The 22,343-nt window shown below is 38.9% G+C and overlaps 1 protein-coding gene across 2 annotated transcripts in view; it reads right to left on the reverse strand.

Annotated features, from left to right (window-relative positions):
- The window catches only part of ZRANB3 (zinc finger RANBP2-type containing 3), a 319,153-nt gene that overhangs the window by 159,122 nt on the left and 137,688 nt on the right, over window positions 1-22,343 (reverse strand). Inside the window, exon 1 of one of the 2 annotated variants that reach the window (XM_023193764.1) lies at window positions 10,514-10,612. The exons of the other annotated variant lie outside the window; for it this stretch is intronic. Coding sequence (XP_023049532.1) covers window positions 10,514-10,534 — 21 coding nt within the window. The 5' untranslated portion in view covers window positions 10,535-10,612. Of the gene's footprint in view, window positions 1-10,513; window positions 10,613-22,343 lie in introns of those variants that run through there. 2 annotated transcript variants of the gene reach the window in all.

The raw sequence follows: 22,343 nt of genomic DNA on the forward strand, positions 1-22,343 counted from the left end.
ATGGGCAAGGACTTCATGTCTAAAACACCAAAAGCAATGGAAACAAAAGCCAAAATTGACAAATGGGATCTAATTAAACTAAAGAGCTTCTGCACAGCAAAAGAAACTACCATCAGAGTGAACAGGCAACCTACAGAATGGGAGAAAATTGTTGCAATCTACTCATCTGACAAAGGGCTAATATCCAGAATCTACAAAGAACTCAAACAAATTTACAAGAAAAAAACAAACAACCCCATCAAAAAGTGGGCAAAGGATATGAACAGACATTTCTCAAAAGAAGACATTCATACAGCCAACAGACACATGAAAAAATGCTCATCATCACTGGCCATCAGAGAAATGCAAATCAAAACCACAATGAGATACCATCTCACACCAGTTAGAATGGCAATCATTAAAAGGTCAGGAAACAACAGGTGCCGGAGAGGATGTGGAGAAATAGGAACACTTTTACACTGTTGGTGGGATTGTAAACTAGTTCAACCATTATGGAAAACAGTATGGTGATTCCTCAAGGATCTAGATCTAGATGTACCATATGACCCAGCCATCCCACTACTGGGTATATACCCAAAGGATTATAAATCATGCTGCTATAAAGACACATGTACACGTATGTTTATTGCGGCACTATTCACAATAGCAAAGACTTGGAATCAACCCAAATGTCCATCTGTGACAGACTGGATTAAGAAAATGTGGCACATATACACCATGGAATATTATGCAGCCATAAAAAAAGGATGAGTTTGCGTCCTTTGTAGGGACATGGATGCAGCTGGAAACCATCATTCTTAGCAAACTATCACAAGAACAGAAAACCAAACACCGCATGTTCTCACTCATAGGTGGGAACTGAACAATGACATCACTTGGACTCGGGAAGGGGAACATCACACATCGGGGCCTATCATGGGGAGGGGGGAGGGGGGAGGGATTGCATTGGGAGTTATACCTGATGTAAATGACGAATTGATGGGTGCTGACGAGTTGATGGGTGCAGCACACCAACATGGCACAAGTATACATATGTAACAAACCTGCACGTTATGCACATGTACCCTAGAACTTAAAGTATAATAATAAAAAAATAAATAAATAAAATAAAATAAAATAAACAGTGGCCGGGCGCAGTGGCTCATGCCTGTATCCCAGCAGTTTGGGAGGCCGAGGTGCAGATCACGAGGTCAGGAGATTGAGACCATCCTGTCTAACATGGCGAAACCCCGTCTCTACTAAAAAATAGAAAAAATTAGCCGGGTGTGGTGATGGGCGCCTGAAGTCCCAGCTACTTGGGAGGTTGAGGCAGGAGAATGGCATGAATCCAGGAGGCGGAGCTTGCAGTGAGCGGAAATCGCGCCACTGCACTCCTGCCTGGGTGACACAGCGAGACTCCGTCTCAAAAACAAAATAAAATAATAAAAAATAAACTTTTAAAATATGTACTTAGATTTTCGGTTTTTGTTTTTGTTTTGAGATAGGCTCTCACTGTCACCCAGGTTGGAGTGCAGTGGCCTGATCACAGCTAACTGTAACCTCAAACTCCTGGACTCAAGTGATTCTCCCACCTCAGCCTCCAGAGTAGCTGAGACTACAGGTGCACAGCACCATGCCTGGTTTTTTTTGTTGTTGTTGTTTCTTTGTTTGTTTTTTGTTTTTTTGAGGCGGAGTCTTGCTCTGTCGCCCAGGCTGGGGTACTGTGGCGGGATCTCAGCTCACTGCAAGCTCCGCCTCCCGGGTTCACGCCATTCTCCTGCCTCAGCCTCCCGAGGAGCTGGGACTACAGGTGCCCACCACCACGCCCTGCTAGTTTTTTGTATTTTTTAGTAGAGACGGGGTTTCACCATGTTAGCCAGGATGTTCTCGATCTCCTGACCTCGTGATCTGCCCGTCTCGGCCTCCCAAAGTGCTGGGATTACAGGCTTGAGCCACCGCGCCCCGCTGTTTGTTTGCTTTTATATAAAGATGGCAGGGGGAGTCTCACTTTGTTGTCCAGGCTTCTCTTGAACTCCTGGCTCAACCAATCCTCCTGCCTTGGCCTCCCAAAGTGCTGAGATTACATGCGTGAGGCACAGCAGTTGGCCAGATTTCAGTATTTTGAAAAGAACTGAAAACAGCATAGCATTCAATTATAAAAGCAACAACATACTTGAAGTAATTTAGGCACACAGGAATAACTACCCTCAACATGTGGTTCAAAGCCCTGGCTCTAACAACAATAGAATTTGTTAATGTGGAACTCTTCAGTGTTTCATCACCATTAAGGCTAAATCAATGATTAAGAATCAAAGTCTTGACTAAACAATAGTACAAATGTCCAGGTGCTACATAAGAATTACATAGACTACATTAACCTCAAGAACACATTTTGTCAATGTGTTCAAAATTGTAAATCACCATTAGAATAATTTTAGGTTTCCTAAATGTTTTATTCTATGAAATTATTGAGAACAATAACAATGATCCTGATACATAAAATTTCAGTTTCACTTTTTTATACTGTGATTACTTTTATAAAGCAATTTTTATTCCTATGCATTAAAAAATGCCCATTGATTGACAATTTCTCGAAACTAAAACTTTTCCAGTTTTAATGTTATAAGCGGCTTGTTCCTTTGAGGGCAGAGATGTAGGTTTGTCTTTAAAATAGGTGTCCTGTTTGTTCTAAAAGAGTTGCCTTGGAGGACACCTTTAGGTATGTTTTTAAAATCTTAGTGAGGATTTCAATTAAGAAAGAAAACCCACATAGAGAAATAGCAGACTGAAATACTATGTTTTGTTATTTATTATTAAGGGGGTATATATTGTAGCAGAACCACTTTCTTGCTCTTGTAGATTGTTAGTGCAGTGCTATTTCCAACAGAAAATTTTAGATGGTACATGTGAAGATTATTCGTTCTTAGAATAGTGTGTCCACGGCCGGGTGCGGTGGCTCACACCTGTAATCCCAGCACTTTGGGAGGCCGAGGCAAGCGGATCACGAGGTCAGAAGATCTAGACCATCCTGGTTAACACAGTGAAACCCCGTCTCTATTAAAAATACAAAAAATTAGCCGGGCATGGTGGCGGGCGCCTGTAGTCCCAGCTACTCGGGAGGTTGAGGCAGGAGAATGGAGTGAACCCTGGAGGTGGAGCTTGCAGTGAGCCGAGATTGTGCCACTGCACTCCAGCCTGGGCGGCATAGCAAGACTCCGTCTCAAAAAAAAAAAAAGAATAGTGGGTGTACATTTCAATCCTGTCTTCTTTTCTCATAAAGGACTAGGAAAAGAGAAGAGACTATATAGGTATGCACATAGCCCTGATCTTCTCCTTACTCAAGACAGAAGAGTCCACGCTTTGGGAACTGTGCTGTCACTTTCCTGATGGTTGGCTGGTCCTTGTGTGCAGGAGCAGGCTTTCTCTGGAAGGGAATGCACTGGGATCAGGGGACGGTAGAAAGGAGATGGGCCTTAGAGAGCAGTAGGATGAGAGAAAAAAACTTATTTATCTAAAGGCAAGGCATTGAGTTGGGGATGGTGGCAGAACTTAAGTAAAGTTGTAGTCCAAAGCAGGGCTTAGAGATGCCCATACTGGGACTAGAAAAAGAGAATCAGGGAGAAGGCTCTGGAATGATCTGAGAGGCTGGATATAAGCAAATATATGCCCCTTATTTCAAAATAAGGAATTAAAAGCACATCCATCAACAACTTGAGACAAAATGTTTGCAGGTTATTAGGATACTTTTGGTTGAACAAGTACTTGGATTAATCTGTCAATTCATGTGTTCACACATAGCAATTTCTTTAGAATAAACCATTAGAAAGAATTCCAAATCTCAACTAGGTAATTTTTGGAAATGTTAATTAAACAATGATGGAGATTCTCTACTCAGATTCAGAACGTACACCCTTTTAAGATGGGTCTCGTATATATTAAAATGAAGGAGAAAGAAAGGAAGTCTTTGTGAAAGTTTTTTTTTAAGAAAAGTAAAAATTAACTTACCTAATGGTTACTAAATCGTCACATAAAATGTAAAATAAGCAAGAGGAAAACAAAATGCTGGTTAATCACATCCTCTGCCACTTGCCAAAATGCCACAATTGACTAACAATTGAGCCCTAATTTGAGTTGAGTAGATAGTTTTCAAAAGTTAAAACACAAAGGAAGACCACTGAATTCTGAGATTAGGCTGGGTATTATGTGCAGAAATGAAAACAAGAATGTGAATCAAATGAGACAGCAAAATCAATTTGTTATTCTAAGAAAAAGACATGGAATGTTACCAAAAGTAAAATTTGCTGTTTAAATTGAGTTAGGCAATAAAAGAAAAAAACCAGGACTACTAAGGAAAAGAAAGAGAAATCATCAATTGTTTTAAAGTATTTATTATTTAAAAATTAATTTTTAAGCTGGGTGCAGTGGCTCACCTATAATCCCAGCACTCTGGGAGGCCAAGGTGGGCGGATCACGAGGTCAGGAGATCGGGGCCATCCTGGCTAACACGGTGAAACCCCGTCTCTACTAAAAATACAAAAAAAATTAGCTGGGCGTGGTGGCGGGTGCCTGTAGTCCCAGCTACTCGGGAGGCTGAGGCAGGAGAATGGCGTTAACCCAGCAGACGGAGCTTGCAGTGAGTAGAGATTATGCCACTGCACTCCAGCCTGGGTGACAAAGCGAGACTCCGTCTCAAAAAAAAAAAAAAAAATTTTTTTTATATATTTAAAGAACATTTGCACAGATGATTTTTACTCTAAAAACCACCCCAACGCTGCTTCACAAAAATGGCCATGCAAATATGCGCTAATTACCTTGGTATTTCCAAGTTGGTGCTCAGAACTCATACTTTAGGATGGGAGGCTCACAGTGATGGCCCATAGTATTATTTCTTGGACCTGTATGGTAAGAACCTCAGTTTACAGTGTTTAAAAATCAGATCTGTGTAAAAATGTGACTCCTGGCTTCTCTCAACAACTCAGGACTGGTGGCAGCCACATCCCTGAGTAGACAGTGGATTGGAGGCGGGCACTGCACCTTAGCTGAGGTCCTCTCATCCCAGTGTGCCCATGTCCCCACGAGGACTTCACTCCCTGGAGGCCCTGTCTGTATCTGCTTTTGGGACGCCTGCTTAAGGACTCATGTCAAGTCTTCATAAACAATCAGTGTGTGTGTGCTTGTGTTTGAGAGTGCGCACATGAACAAGAGAGAGAAAACCAAAAAATCACAAATCTGGAAAAGTTAATGAAGATCTAGAACCTAAAAAAAAAAAGAAAAAAAAAAACAACTATCCCATTGTCAAGGTACAGTTTCCTGGGTCTAAACCACATGGTTTTCTTCTCTAGAGTAGCATCTGCATAAATTGTTTCTGCATTAAATACAGTGATAGATAACTTTTCCTATAATGCAATGTCACCATGACCTCCAGGGTAGTATTATGACAAGGTGAAAAATATTTAGTTTCTGACATTTTTATTGGATACAGATGTCCCTTGTTTTTCTAATACAACTAAATATATTATTGAATAACTTCTCTGTTATTCAATAGCATGAATTAACTGAGAAGTTATTCAATAATATGTTTAATTATTAGTTATAATAACCAATAATAACAGGTTATTATTGAATAACTTCTCTGTTCTTTTGTTTTCTAGTAGAATTAATAATAGCTCCAAATTTCTTAAACTAATCTATATGTAGAATATACTCAAAAGAGCACAGCTGTCAATTATTACTTAAGGAATTCACTTTCAATCTATAAAAAGAAATGAGATATGTCAAACTGATAATGTCATCATCTGCTAGTCACATCCCTCATTTATTAAATATTATTCATGTTAAAATTTTAAAATGACTTTAATTTTGTAGAACCAGTTGATTAGAGAAAATGCAATACATAATGAACTTCAGAAAAGTTAATGAGAAGGTTATCTAAAAATATCTTCCTAAGAAAAAAATTTCAAATTGCGTTAAGAATCAAAATAAATATTATTTGCTATGTACTAATAACTACAATAATAAACAATAAATGATGAAAGTTAGTTTTTATGGGAAAGTGAATATGTTAAGCCCAAATCTGGGCTTGATTTTATTTCACTGAAATATTAGTGGCATTAAAAGCAGTGAAAATAGTTAATTAAATTCATGGTTAACATCATGTCATAAACTAATAAGTTAAAATAAAATAACAAAATACTATGAAAATGTTGAAATAAAGTAGTAAATGGTAGGAATCAATATTGAAATAAAAAAGTAAGATAGCTGGGTGACTGTAGTTAATAATAATTTAATTGTACATTTGAAAATAACTAAGAGTATATTCGGATTGTTGCAACACAAAGGATAAATGCTTGAGGAGATGGATATCCCATTTACCTTAATGTGATTATTACACACTGTATGCCTGTATGAAAATATCTTATATACCATACCCCATAAATATATACATCTATGTACCCACAAAAATTAAAAATTAAAAAGATAGCTAACTCAATCCATGAATTAATGATATATTATAAAATAATCTAAAATGCAAATTTCAAATAAAAATGTATTGAAAAATAGAAGAAAATTTCAGCAGACAGCATTTATTCATTTGTGAATATTATTTGTAATCTTTACTTTTATAATATTATTTATCAGTAATAGCCTCAGTATCAACATTAACAAAAATAGATAAAGAGTCATTTCATTTTGCCTGGAAACTCACTTAAGAGAAGAAAAAGGCTTTGGAGGAGTGAAAATAAAAAAATAAGATGCAGCCGGGCGCGGTGGCTCAAGCCTGTAATCCCAGCACTTTGGGAGGCCGAGACGGGCGGATCACGAGGTCAGGAGATCGAGACCATTCTGGCTAACACGGTGAAACCCCGTCTCTACTAAAAAATACGAAAAACTAGCCGGGCGAGGTGGCGGGCACCTGTAGTCCCAGCTCCTCGGGAGGCTGAGGCAGGAGAATGGCGTAAACCCAGGAGGCGGAGCTTGCAGTGAGCTGAGATCCGGCCACTGCACTCCAGCCTGGGCAACAGAGCCAGACTCCGTCTCAAAAAAAAAAAAAAAAAAAAAAAAAAAAAGATGCAGACACATAACTTAAAACACTCTATTAGATTAAGTAAAGGGCCTAACTTGTCTCAGTAGTTGGTAACTTTGAGTAACAAAAAGGTTAAATTATGTTCACAGTCCAATGTTTAAAAAATCAGAAATATATAGGAAGTATTTGAAAAAAACTGTTTCTTTCAAAACTGTTATGGCCAAAAGAACAGAATGCCTGGCTATCCTAAAAACTCTGACTCTCTAGAAATATCTCATTTCCTATAGGCTTAAATATATAAAATTTCAGAACAGTAAAACATTGCCATCATTACAAATATATTCTATTAATAGTTTGACTTTCTAAATTAATGTTTAAAAAACTGAAAGCACTATGAGAATATTAGAACCTGCAAAAAATGTCAAAGATTAAATCATTCTACTGAAAACTTTTCAATCGCTGATGAGTAAAATTAGATAAAGGTTAAGAGAAACAGACACACTTTGCCTCACTATAATATATAAGAAGAATACACAAAGAAGCTAAGAATCAAGAAAAGTCAATCTTAGACTTTTATTTAAAGCAATGCAAGTTTTTTTCAAATAAAATATTACAAAGAAACGCAACATTTGTAAAGCAGAAAAAGTGAGACCACTATAGCTGAAGTAAGGTGGGGACCTCATAGCCCCACACCCTGTCTCAACCTCAGTTCTGTGAAAGACAGTTCTGTGAAACAGGGCTTGCAAATCACTGAGGGTTGCTCAGTCAATAAACTACTCAATTTTCGTTTTTTCTTTTCTTCTTTTTTTTTTTTTTTGAGAGTCTCGCTCTGTCGCCCAGGCTGGAGCGCAGTGGCGCGATCTCGGCTCACTGCAAGGTCCACCTCCCAGGTTCACGACATTCTCCTGCCTCAGTCTCCCAGGTAGCTGGGACTACAGGCGCCCGCCACCACGTCTGGCTAATTTTTTGCATTTTTTAGTAGAGACGGGGTTTCACTGTGTTAGCCAGAATGGTCTTTATCTCCTGACCTCGTGATCCACCCGCCTTGGCCTCCCAAAGTGCTGGGATTACAGGAGTAAGCCACCACACCCAATTTTCATTTTTTCAATGCTGGTTTTCTACGTACTTCTTTTATAAGACCCACTTCCAATCTACCTCCTCCACAAACCCTTCCAACTTAAGCAATATGAAATTAATGGTTCCTCCCACAATAGTATCATAGAATTTATGATTGTAAACTTCACTTCCAATATTTCCAGTACCCTACGTTTTACAGACACCACACAGAGATATACACCCCTCACTCATCCTTACTTGATTAGAGGGAGGGCATGTTTCTTTTTTTTTTTTAAATATACTTGAAGGTTTTTATATGCATACAGATAAATAACTATAATTTTGTGTGTTTTGAGGGACGTGGCTTAAACAAAAACAAGCTCATTTTATACCTATTGTTCTACAATCTTTTTTAAAATTTTTTTTATTTCCATAGTTTATTGGAGAACAGGTAGTGTTTGGTTACAAGAGTAAGTTCTTTAGTGGTGATTTGTGAGATTTTGGGGCACCCATCGCCCAAGTAGTATATACTGCACTCAATTTTACTCTTTTATCCCTCATCTGCTTCCCACCCTTTCCCCATGTCCCCAAAGTTCATTGTGTCATTCTTATGTCCTTTGCATCCTCATAGCTTAGCTCTCACTTACGAGTGAGAACGTATGATGTTTGGTTTTCCATTCTTGAGTTACTTCACTTAGAATAATAGTCTCCAATATCACCAGGTTGCTGCAAATGAAGGCATGTTTCTTAATCCATATTTCTAAGAACTTATCAAATAAAAGACTCAATAATATTTATTTGTTGAATACAGGAGTAAAATGGATACAGGAAAAAATGGCTTTAAAATGTTTTAGTACAAAGAGTTAAGACATGTATTGATAACCATCCCTAGCTACTCTATATGAAAAGTTGGGAGCCTTTATGTACATTCACAGTTGTCCAGTTCCCAATACAGATGTGGGAAGAGGCCAACTGATGTGATTTGGCTCCGTGTCCCCACCCAAATCTCACCTTGAATTGTAATAATCAGAATGTGTCAAGGGTGGGACCAGGTGGAGGTAAGTGGATCATGGTGGGGGTTTCCCTCATACTGTTTGCATGATAATGAGTGAGTCTCATGAGATCTGATGGTTTTATAAGCATCTGGCATTTCCCCTGCTTGCACTCATTCTCTCTCTCCTGCCACCCTGTGAAGAGATGCCTTCTGCCATAACTTTAAGCTTCTTGAGGCCTCTCTCAGCCATGTGGAACTGTGAGTCAATTAAACCTCTTTTCTTTATAAATTACCCAGTCTCGGGTATTTCTTTATAGCAGCATGAGAACGAACTAACACACCAATAAAGTTGTGGCTTCTCTGGATTTTTAAGTTTTGTCAAAATTTAAGCTCATTACTCAAAAAGAAAAAGGAGGATACAGGGTGATATTTAATTTTAACCATTCTTTCCATTTTTAAACAATTGCTAGTCATAAAGAACATTTCATTTAATAAAAACAGTATGGTAGCAATATTTGCAACATCCTCTTTATGACGCACTTGGAGGTGTTAATGTATTAATGTAATAACAATACTTAGGGTGAGACGACGCTATTAGTGCTTTGTGCTTTTCAAATGCTCGTGTGAACTTAAACATTAAATTCCAGGAGGATACTTTGTGTCTGTATGTATCTGGGTACGGTTTAACTCACCATCATTGCCACCTCTGCTTTTCATTTTGAATTTTGTCTAAGACTATTGAGAGAACAGCACAATAAACCAGTTGTGCAAAACAGCAGGAGCTCTAAACAAAATTACATCAGCTTCCAAAGAAATCAGGATAGACTTCTTTAAAATTGAAGATGCAATCAATTGCATTTGCACTTTGCTAGTGTTCAAGATAAATTTTTAGACAGAGAAATGACTTAAACTTATTTAGAAAACCAACAATACTGTATGCTAGACATTTTAACAAAGTTTTTGAAAAGATTCCTGTCAAGGGCTGAATGTTTTTTCCCCAAAAGAATTCATGTTAAAATTTCTAACCCCCAATGCATGTGGAGGTGGAGGCTTTTGGAGGTTAAGTCATAAGGGTGGGTGGGGCCCTCATAAATGGGATCAGTGTCCTTTTAAGAGACTTCAGCCCAGGAGCAGTGGCTCACGCCTGTAATTCTAACACTTTGGGAGGCCAAGGCAGGCAGAACACTTAAGGCCAGAAGTTCAAGACCAGCCATGGTGAAATCCCATCTCTACTAAAAATACAAAAATTAGCCAGGTGTGGTGGCAGGTGCCTGTAATCCCAACTACTTGGGAGGCTAAGGCACGAGAATCACCTGAACCTAGGAAGCAAAGATTGCAGTGAGCCGAGATGGTGCCACTGTGCCAGCCTGGGTGACAGAGTGAGACTCTGTCTCAAAAAAAAAAAAGAAAAAGAAAAAAAGAGACAGAGAGAAACTTAAGACTTCAGAGAGCAATCTCACCTGTTCTGCCATGTGACACATCAAGAAGATGGCTGTCTATAAACCATCACATACTGAATCCGTTGGTGCCTTGATCTTAGACTTCCCAGGCCCCAGAACTGTGAGAAATAAATGTTTGTTGTTTAAGCCATCTGTCTATTGTGTTTTTGTTACAGGAGTCAGACGGGATCAAAACAACCCCCAAACCCCAAACCCACTTAAAGGAATATCTGCTACTTTACCTCCATGCTTAAAATAACTGGGGGGTGGGTGGTAGTAGGTATGGACCTGATTTAAAGCACTGGTTAAAAGGTCAGGTGCTGGCCACGTGCAGTGGCTCACGCCTGTGATCCCAGCACTTTGGGAGGCCAAGGTGGGCGGATCACGAGGTCAGGTGATGGAGACCATCCTGGCTAACGTGGTGAAACCTCCCTACTAAATATACAAAAAAATTTGCTGGGAGTGGTGGCAGGTGGCTGTAGTCCCAGCTACTTGGGAAGCTGAGGCAGGAGAATGGTGTGAACCTGGGAGGTGGAGCTTGTAGTGCGCCGAGATCACGCCACTGCACTCCAGCCTGGGCGACAGAGTGAAACTCTGTCTCAAAAAAAAAAAAAACACTCGTTACTGATAGACAAGGCCTCTGTTTGTCTAGGTGATGAGATCTTTTCTTTTTTCTGATTAGTTCAAGTGATCTTAAGTCAACAAAAAGAATAAATTAATAAAAATTCATTAATTTGTTCAGGAGGCATTAACTAGAAATATATTTCCAGGCACTGTGGTAAGTACACATGGCTCCTAGGAATTCCAATCTGTGGAGAAAACCAGACAAGTGTGGTAGGATATGATTCAAACTACAGCAGAAGTGAGAGCAGACAGGAACCAAAAGGTAACCAGAGATGGCAATATAGAGGTAGTGATATCTGAAGAATGTTTTGAAGGATTACTTTTTAGATAGACTTGAGAAAAATATGGGATACAGAAGGAAAGGAGTTAATTAGAGAAAGAATTACATAGAAATAGTAAAGCATAAAAAGTCATGATGCGCTGGGTGCAGTGGCTCACACCTGTAATTGCAGCACATTGGGAGGCCGAGGCGGGCAGATCACTTGAGGCCAGGAGTTCGAGACTAGCCTGGCCAACATGGCAAAACCCCGTCTCTACTAAAAATACAAAAATTAGCTGGTTGTAGCGGTGCATGCCTGTAATCCCAGCTACTTGGGAGGCTGAGGCATGAGAATCACTTCAACATAGGAGATGGAGGTTGCAGTGAACCGAGACTGCTCCACCGCACTCCAGCCTGGGTAAGACTCTGTCAAACTCAGGAGAGGAGAGGGGAAGGGAGGGGAGGGGAAGGGAGGGGGGGGGAGGGGAGGGGTGAGGGGAGGGGTGGGGAGGGGAGAGAGGAGAGAGGAGGAGGGAGGAGAGGAGAGGAGAGGAGAAGAAAGAGAAAAGGTCACGGTGTTTGAAAACAGAAGAAAAAGGAAAGAAAACTAACATTTGTTGTTGTATGAGACATATTCCTCCTATGCTTTACATAAGCAATCCAATGGCAAAAATATTATTATTGCCTACTTTAAACAAGAGATAGTTGAAGCTGAGAGATCAATTAACTGGTCCAGTGTGATGTAAATAGTAATTGGTAAAGATTACAATAGATAGATGGAACTGTCTCTAGAATTTCTGCCAGAGAATAGCAGAAGAAAATGGAAGAAACAGGTAGGGGCTAGCCTGTGTAGTGCTTTACTCTATAGGCCTGTAATCTCAGCACTTTGAAAGGCCAAGGTGGGCCGATCACCTGAGGTCAGGATCTTGAGACCAGACTAGCCAACATGCGAAATCCCGTCTTGACTAAAAATACAAAAATTAGCTGGCAGTGGTGGCCAGTTCCTGTCGTCCCAGCTACTCAGGAGGCACAGACAGGAGAACTGCTTGAACACAGGATCGGGAGGCTGCAGTGAGCTAAGATCATGCCATTACACTCCAGGTTGGGCAATACAGTAAGACTACATCAAAAAAACAAAACAAAACAAAACAAAACAAAACTAAACTAAACTAAACTAAACTAAACTTCTGCCCTGTGAAAGCCACTGTTAAGAGAATGAAAAGACAAGCCACAGACTGGAAGAAAATATTAAAACATATCTTTTTTTTTTTTTTTTGAGATGGAGTTTCGCTCTTATCATCCAGGCTGGAGTGCAATGGCGTAATCTCAGCTCACTGCAGCCTCTGCCTCCCAGGTTCAAGCAATTCTCCTGCCTCAGCCTCCTGAGTAACTGGGATTAGAGGCGCCTGCTACCACACAAAAATACAAAATAATTTTTGTATTTTTGGTAGAGACGGGGTTTTACCATGTTGGCCAGGCTGGTCTCAAACTCCTGACCTCAGGTGATCTGGCCGCCTTGGCCTCCCAAAGTGCTGGGATTACAGGTGTGAGCCACCGTGCCCAGCCTAAAACATATCTAATAAAGACTTATACTTAAAATATACAAAGAACTCTTAAAACTCAACAACAAAAAAAGAAACAATACAATTTAAACATGGGTAAAAGATCTGAAGAGACCTCACCTAAGAAGATATGCAGATGGCAGATAAGCATATGAAAAGATCCTCAACAACACAGATGAATAAAGAATTACAAATGAAAATGAGATACTACTACACATACATTAGAATAGCTAAAAGAAAAATGATAATACCAACTGCTAGTGAGGATGCAGAGCAAGTGGAACTCTCATTCACTGCTAATGGAAACGGAAAATGGTACAGCCAATACAAAAGACAGCTGGACAGTTTCTGTTAAAAAATGTAGTCTTACCGTATGTTATGGGTTGAATTGGGTAATTCCCTCCCAAAAGATATATTGAAGTTCTAACCTCTAGTATTTCAGGATATGACCTTATTTATTTAAAAATAGGTTTGCTGCAGACATAATTAGCTAAAATGAGGTCACAGTAGAGTAACCTTAATTCAATCTGACTAGTGTCCTTATAAGGGAAGAGGCATAGACACTCTGGGAGAATGGCATGTGAAGACAGAGGCAGACAATGAAGTGATGCATCTGCAAACCAAGGAATGTCGAGGATTGCTTGGCCTTCACTGGAAAGTAGGAGAAAGGCATGGAACAGATTATCCCTCAAAAACATCGGAAGAAATCTACCCTGCTGATACCTATTTCAGACTTCTAGCCTCCAGCTATGAGAGTAAAAATTTCAGTTATTTTAAGCCACCCAGTTTGTGGTACTATCTTATGGCACACTCTATGATCTAGCAGTTTCACAATCCTAGATTTGAAAACCTATGATGACACAAAAACCTACATGTGAATATGTACAGCAGCTTTATTGTCAAAAATCGGAAGCAACGAAGATGTCCTTTCAACTTTGTGAATGAAAAAACAAACTGTGGTACATCCATATAATGGAATAAAAATCAGTGATGAAAAGAAAAGGCCATCAAGCTACAAAAAGATATGGATGAATTTTAATGCATATTGCTAAGTTAATAAAGCTAGTCTGTAAATATTAAACAATATAGGATTCTAATTATATGACATTCTGGAAAAGGCAAAACTATAAAGTTTTTAAACATATCAGTGGTTACCAGGGGTTCAGCCCTAGGGGAAATTGAATAAATGAGGCACAAGGGATTGTGTAGGTTCTGTATGATACTATAATGATGAATACAAGACATTAAGCATTTGTGAAAATCCACAGAACTTTATCACATACAGAGTAAACCTGAATGTACGCAAATATTTTAAAAATAACTGAGGAGGTCAAGGATACCAGGATGGAAAACAAAATGTGATAAAAGAATGTATATGTATTACAAATGTCTGAAATACCCTCACTGGAGGGTGTGGGGGAATAAGGTGCTGACCTGAATAACACTGGAAATGAATGGAGTCTGTAATAATAAAGTCAAAAGGAACTGTACATTATATCATGCTCTAGCTAATAAAGTTCTTTCCCATAGAGGTACACGTTAACAACTGTGAAATCGCTATTCATGTATAGTGGAAATTAGCAATTAAGTAAATAGATGGCAGACGGTGGGACCCACTGTTAGGGTTAAAGATTACAGATACACAATGTGTGTGCATAGCAATGTGTGTGCATAGCAATGCATGTGCACAGCATCTGCAAACCAAGGAACATCAAGGATTGCTGGCCTTCACACCCTGCTATACATGTACCTATATATATATATATATACACACACACACACATATACACACATATATATGTGTGTATCTATGTATAAATACACACACAAATTAGTATACATAAGCTCCTTGCTCTACAAGCTCATAGAACCTAGAAGGAAGGACACTCCTGGAGAAATGGAATGCCCAGGTCCTCATTCTAGTATCAATCTTCAGTAAAATGAAATTAGGTTTTTTTTGGAGAAATGACTGATTCTAGACTGGGACAAGAAACGCACAAGATGAGCCTGAAGCATCCTGTAGCACCAGAAAGTAAGAAAATGCTCAAAAAACAAAAACAAAACAAAAAACTTCCAAAATGAAGGGGTTATGTCAAAGGGACACAGGAGTGGGTTCCCAATGGCCAAAGCTGAAATGATTTGCAACAAGATAAAGAAAGTAGTAATGAATTATAACTAAAGTATGTAATTAATATGAATGAGTCCACAATGATATAAATACATGATTAAGTAAATAAATGAATGAATGAATTCCAAATAATTTATGTATTTACTCCAGCTTTGTGATGCTTAATACTGAGTGTCAACTTGATTGGACTGAAGGATACAAAGTATTGACCCTGGGTGTGTATGTGAGGGTACTGCCAAAGAATATTAACATTTGAGTCAGTGGGCTGACAAAGGCAGACCTACCCTTAATCTGGGTGGGCACAATATAACCAGCTGCCATCGTGGCTAGAATATAAGCAGGCAGAAAAATGTGAGAAGAGAGACTGGCCTAGCCTTCCAGCCTACATCTTTCTGCTGTGCTAGATAGATGCTTCCTGCCCTTGAACAGTGGACTCCAAGTTCTTCAGTTTTGGAACTAGAACTGGCTTCCTTGTTCCTCAGAATGCTGATGGCCTCTCATGGGACCCTGTGATTATGTGAGTTAATACTTAATAAACTCCCCGTTATATATGTATCTATTCTATTAGTTCTGTCCCTCTAGAGAACTCTGACTACTACAAGCTTAAGAAAGTAAAACACAGCCAGGCACGGTGGCTCACACCTGTAAACCCAGCACTTTGGGAGGCTGAGGTGGGCGGATCACTTGAGGTCAGGAGTTCGAGACCAACCTGACCAACATGGCGAAAGCCCGTCTCTACTAAAAATACAAAAATTAGCCAGGCATGGTGGTGGGTGCCGGTAATTCCAACTACTCAGGAGGCTGAGGCAGGAGAATCACTTGAACCTGGGAGGTGGAGGTTGCAGTGAGCCGAGATTGCGCCATTGCACTCCATCCTGGGCGACAGAGTGAGACTCCATCTCAAAAAAAAAAAATGTAAAACACAACTCTCCATTCCTTAAGTACGGGCTGTGCATACTTACTTTGTTCCCAAAAATTCAGTATAAAAAAGGGGGAAAAAATGAGTAACTTTTCAGTAAGAAAACCTCGCAAACACTACCTTAAGCCAGGTGATCAGGATTAACATTAACAGTGATAAATCATATTGACAGTATGCATACTTTGTATGATGTGATGACAACAGTACTTCATCTCTACGGTCTTGCCCCCAAAAAACATATTACTCAAGTATAACCATGAGGAAAACACCAGTTGAATCCCAAATAAGGGACATTCTACAAAGTACTTAACCATTAATTTTCAGGACTGTAAAGGTCTTCAAAAACAAAGAGTGTGTGAGAAATTGTTACAACCCAGAGAAGCCTAAAGAGACATTACTAATATATGTAGTAATGTGTTCCTGGATGAAATCACAGTTGTTTTTTTCTTTTTTCTTTTTTTGTAAAAAAAAGGACATGAGAGAAAAACTGAGAAAACTTGCATAAAGTATGGTCTGCAGTTAACAATAGTATATTAATATTGGCTCATTAACTGAGACAAATGTACCATACTAATCTATCAATAATAGGGGAAACTGGGTGTGGGGTATACAGGAACTCTGTAATATCTTTCTAACAATTATGTAAATCTAAAATTGTTTTAAATTAAGTTTTTTTTTTTTTTAAAAAGCACATTCAAAAATAATAAAGTTGGACTTAGAAGCAAGGAAGTAAGCACACAGGTGACACTGACTTAAAGGACTACCGTGTAGTCTCACCAACACAAAATCTTAACGCTATCACCTTCATTCTAACGTTACCGTCTTATTCCTTTGAGTCCTGTGTTTTCCAAATTCTGTCCTCAAGAGTCCTATTTCAAAAATAGAAAGTCTGGTACCTGGGGACTGTAAAAGAAATTGATAGTGAGAGTTGGAGCTGAATCACTCCAATTATTTGACTTCAGGTCAAATATCAGGTCCTGGCATCTTCTAGTTATATGTCCTTGGGCAATTTACTTAACCCAGAATTTCATATCCAGTCAAACTATGCTTCATAAGTGAAGGAGAAACAAAATTTTTCACAGACAAAACAATGCCGAGAGATTCTGTCACCACCAGGCCTGCCTTACAAGAGCTCCTGAAGGAAGCACTAAACATGGAAAGAATCAATCGGTACCAGCCACTGCAAAAACATGCCAAATTGTAAAGACCATCGATGCTATGAAGAAACTGCATCAATTAACAGGCAAAATAACCAGCTAACATCATAATGACAGGATCAAATTCACACATAACAATATTAATCTTAAATGTAAATGGGCAAAATGTCCCAATTAAAAGACACAGACTGGCAAATCGGATAAAAAGTCAAGATCCATCAGTGTGCTGTATTCAAGAGATCCATCTCACCTGCAAAGACATACATAGGCTCAAAATAAAGGGATGGAGGAAGATCTGCCAAGCAAATGGAAAGAAAAAAAAAAAAAAAAAAAAAAAAAAAAGGCAGGGGTTGCAATCCCAGTCTCTGATAAAAAACACTTTAAATCAACAAAGATCAAAAGAGACAAAGAAGGCCATTACATAATGGTAAAGGGATCCATTCAACAAGAAAAGCTAACTATCCTAAGTATACATGCACTCAATACAGGAGCCTCCAGATTCATAAAGCAAGTCCTTAGAGACCTACAAAGAGACCTAGACTCCCACACAATAATAACGGGAGACTTAAACACCCCACTGTCAATATTAGAGAGATCAACAAGACAGAACGTTAACAGGGATATCCAGGACTTGAACTCAGCTCTGCGCCAAGTAGACCTAATAGACATCTACAGAACTCTCCACTCCAAATCAACACAATATACATTCTTCTCAGCACATCACACTTATTCTAAAATTGACCACATAATTGGAAGTAAAGCACTCCTCAGCAAATGTAAAAGAACAGAAATCACAACAAACTGTCTCTCAGACCTCAGTGCCAACAAATTAGAACTCAGGATTAAGACACTCACTCAAAACCGCACAACTACATGGAAACTGAACAATCTGCTCCTGAATGACTACTGGGTAAATAACAAAATGAAGCCAGAAATAAAGATGTTCTTTGAAACCAATGAGAACAAAGACACAAGGTACCAGAATCTCTGGGACACTTTTAAAGGAGTGTGTAGAGGGAAATTTTAAACACTAAATGCCCATAAAAGAAAGCAGGAAAGATCTAAAATTGACACCCTAACATCACAAGTAAAATAACTAGAAAAGCAAGAGCACACAAATTCAAAAGCTAGCAGAAGGCAAGAAATAACTAAGATCAGAGCAGAACTGAAGGAGATACAGATACAAAACACCCTTCAAAAAAATCAATGAATCCAGGAGCTGGTTTTTTGAAAAGATCAACAAAATTGATAGACTGCTAACAAGACAAATAAAGAAGAAAAGAGAGAAGAATGAAATAGACACAATAAAAAATGATAAAAGGTATATCACCACCGATCCCACAGAAATGCAAACTACCATCAGAGAATACTATAAACACCTCCACGCAAATAAACTAGAAAATCTAGAAGAAATGGATAAATTCCTGGACGCAAATACCCTCCCAAGACTAAACCAGGAAGAAGTTGAATCTCTGAATAGACCAATAACAGGCTCTGAAATTGAGGCAATAATTAATAGCCTACCAACCAAAGAAAGTCCAGGACCAGACGGATTCACAGCTGAATTCTACCAGAGGTACAAAGAGGAGCTGGGACCATTCCTTCTGAAACTATTCCAATCAATAGAAAAAGAGGGAATCCTCCCTAACTCTATTTATGAGACCAGCATCATCCTGATACCAAAGCCTGGTAGAGATACAACAAAAAAAGGGAATTTTAGACCAATATCCTTGATGAACATCGATGCAAAAAATAAAACACTGGCAAACAGAAACCAGCAGCACATCAAAAAGCTTATCCACCGTGATCAAGTTGGTTTCATCCCTGGGATGCAAGACTGGTTCAACATATGCAAATCAATAAATGTAATCCAGCATATAAACAGAAACAGCGACAAAATTCACATGATTATCTCAACAGATGCAAAAAAAGGCCTTCAACAAAATTCAACAGGCCTTCATGCTAAAAATTCTAAATAAATTAGGTATTGATGGAACGTATATCAAAATAATAAGAGCTATTTATGACAAACCCACAGCCAATATCATACTGAATGGGCAAAAATTGGAAGCATTCCCTTTGAAAACTGGCACAAGACAGGGATGCCCTCTCTCACCACTTCTATTCAAGATAGTGTTGGAAGTTCTGGCCAGGGCATTCAGGCAAGAGAAAGAAATGAAGGGTATTCAATTAGGAAAAGAGGAAGTCAAATTGTCACTGTTTGCAGATGACATGATTGTATATTTAGAAAACCCCATCGTATCAGCCCAAATCTCCTTAAGCTGATAAGCAACTTCAGCAAAGTCTCAGGATACAAAATTAATGTGCAAAAATCACAAGCATTCTTATACACCAATAACAGACAAACAGAGAGCCAAATCATGAGTGAACTACCATTCACAATTGCTTCAAAGAGAATAAAATACCTAGGAATCCAACTTACAAGGGATGTGAAGGACCTCTTCAAGGAGAACTACAAACCACTGCTCAATGAAATAAAAGAGGGCACAAACAAATAGAAGAACATTCCATGCTCATGGATAGGAAGAATCAATATCATGAAAATGGCCATAATGCCCCAGGTAATTTATAGACTCAATGCCATCCCCATCAAGCTACCAGTGACTTTCTTCACAGAATTGGAAAAAACTACCTTAAAGTTCACATGGAACCAAAAAAGAGCCCGCATTGCCAAGTCAATCCTAAGCCAAAAGAACAAAGCTGGAGGCATCACGCTACCTGACTTCAAACTATACTACAAGGCTACAGTAACCAAAATAGCATGGTACTGGTACCAAAATAGAGATATAGACCAATGGAACAGAACAGAGCCCTCAGAAATAATACCACACATCTACAACCATCTGATCTTTGACAAACCTGAGAAAAACAAGAAATGGGGAAAGGATTCCCTATTTAATAAATGGTGCTGGGAAAATTGGCTAGCCATATGTAGAAAGCTGAAACTGGATCCCTTCCTTACACCTTATACAAAAGTTAATTCAAGATGGATTGAAGACTTAAATGTTAGACCTAACACCATAAAAACCCTAGAAGAAAACCGAGGTAATACCATTCAGGACATAGGCATGGGCAAGGACTTCATGTCTAAAACACCAAAAGCAATGGAAACAAAAGCCAAAATTGACAAATGGGATCTAATTAAACTAAGGAGCTTCTGCATAGCAAAAGAAACTACCATCAGAATGAACAGGCAGCCTACAGAATGGGAGAAAATGTTGGCAATCTACTCATCTGACAAAGGGCTAATATCCAGAATCTACAAAGAACTCAAACAAATTTACAAGGAAAAAACAAACAACCCCATCAAAAAGTGGGTGAAGGGTATAAACAGACACTTCTCAAAAGAAGACATTTATGCAGCCAACAGACAAATGAAAAAAATGCTCATCATCACTGGCCACCAGAGAAATGCAAATCAAAACCACAGTCAGACACCATCTCACACCAGTTAGAACGGCGATCATTAAAAAGTCAGGAAACAACAGGTGCTGGAGAGGATGTGAAGAAGAAATAGGAACACTTTTACCTGTCGGTGGGACTGTAAACTAGTTCAATCATCATGGAAGACAGTGTGGTGATTCCTCAAGGATCTAGAACTAGAAATACCATCTGACCCAGCCATCCCATTACTGGGTATACAGCCAAAGGATTATAAATCATGCTGCTATAAAGACACATGCATACGTACGTTTACTGCGACACTATTCACAATAGCAAAGACTTGGAACCAACCCAAATGTCCATCAATGATAGACTGGATTAAGAAAATGTGGCACATATATACCATGGAATACTATGCAGCCATAAAAAAAGGATGAGTTCATGTCCTTTGTAGGGACATGGATAAAGCTGGAAACCATCATTCTCAGCAAGCTATCGCAAGGACCAAAAACCAAACACCGCAAGTTCTCACTCATAGGTGGGACATGAACAATGAGAACACTTGGACACAGGAAGGGGAACACCACACACTGGGGCCTGTCGTGTGGTGTGGGGAGGTGGGAGGGATAGCATTAGGAGATATACCTAATGTAAATAACGAGTTAATGGGTGCAGTACACCAACATGGCACAGGTATACATATATAACAAACCTGCACGTTGTGCACATGTACCCTAGAGCATAATAATAATTAAAAAAGAAAATAACTGCATTGAATTTATTAGATCAATTTGAGCAGAATGGTCTTATTTATAATACCAAGGCTTTGTATTTGTGAACATGGTATATCTGTCTGTTTATATCTTTTATGCCCTTCAATAAAGTTTTATAATTTTCAACATAAAAAAAACCCTAGAAGAAAACCTAGGCAATATCATTCAGGACATAGGCATCGGCAAGGACTTCATGACTAACACACCAAAAACAATGGCAACAAAAGCCAAAATTGACAAATGGGATCAAATTAAACTAAAGAGCTTCCGCATGGCAAAAGAAACTATCATCTGAGTGAACAGGGAACCTACAGAATGGGAGAAAATTCTTGCAATCCACCCATGTGACAAAGGGCTAATATCCAGAATCTACAAAGAACGCAAACAAATTTACAAGAAAAAATCAAACAACCCCATTAAAAAGTTGGCGAAGGATATGAACAGATACTTCTCAAAAGAAGACATTTATGCAGCCAACAGACACATGAAAAAATGCTCATCATCACTGCTCATTAGAGAAATGCAAATCAAAACCACTGTGAGATACTATCTCACGCCAGTTAGAATGGTGGTCATTAAAAAGTCAGGAAACAACACATGCTGGAGAGGATGTAGAGAAACAGGAACACTTTTACATTGTTGGTGGGACTGTAAACTAGTTCAACCATTGTGGAAGACAGTGTGGCTATTCCTGAAGGATCTAGAACTAGAAATACCATTTGACCCAGTGATCCCATTAGTGGGTATATACCCAAAGGATTATAAATCATGCTACTATAAAGACACATGCACATATATGTTTATTGGGGCACTATTCACAATAGCAAAGACTTGGAACCAACCCAAATGTCCATCAATGATAGACTGGATTAAGAAAATGTGACACATATACACCATGGAATGCTATGAAGCCATAAAAAAGGATGAGTTCATGTCCTTTGCACAGACATGGATGAAGCTGGAAACCATCATTCTCAGCAAACTATCTCAAAGACAGAAAATCAAACACCGCATGTTCTCACTC

This window comes from Piliocolobus tephrosceles, chromosome 11 (assembly GCF_002776525.5).
Source record: "Piliocolobus tephrosceles isolate RC106 chromosome 11, ASM277652v3, whole genome shotgun sequence".
NCBI lineage: Eukaryota > Metazoa > Chordata > Mammalia > Primates > Cercopithecidae > Piliocolobus > Piliocolobus tephrosceles.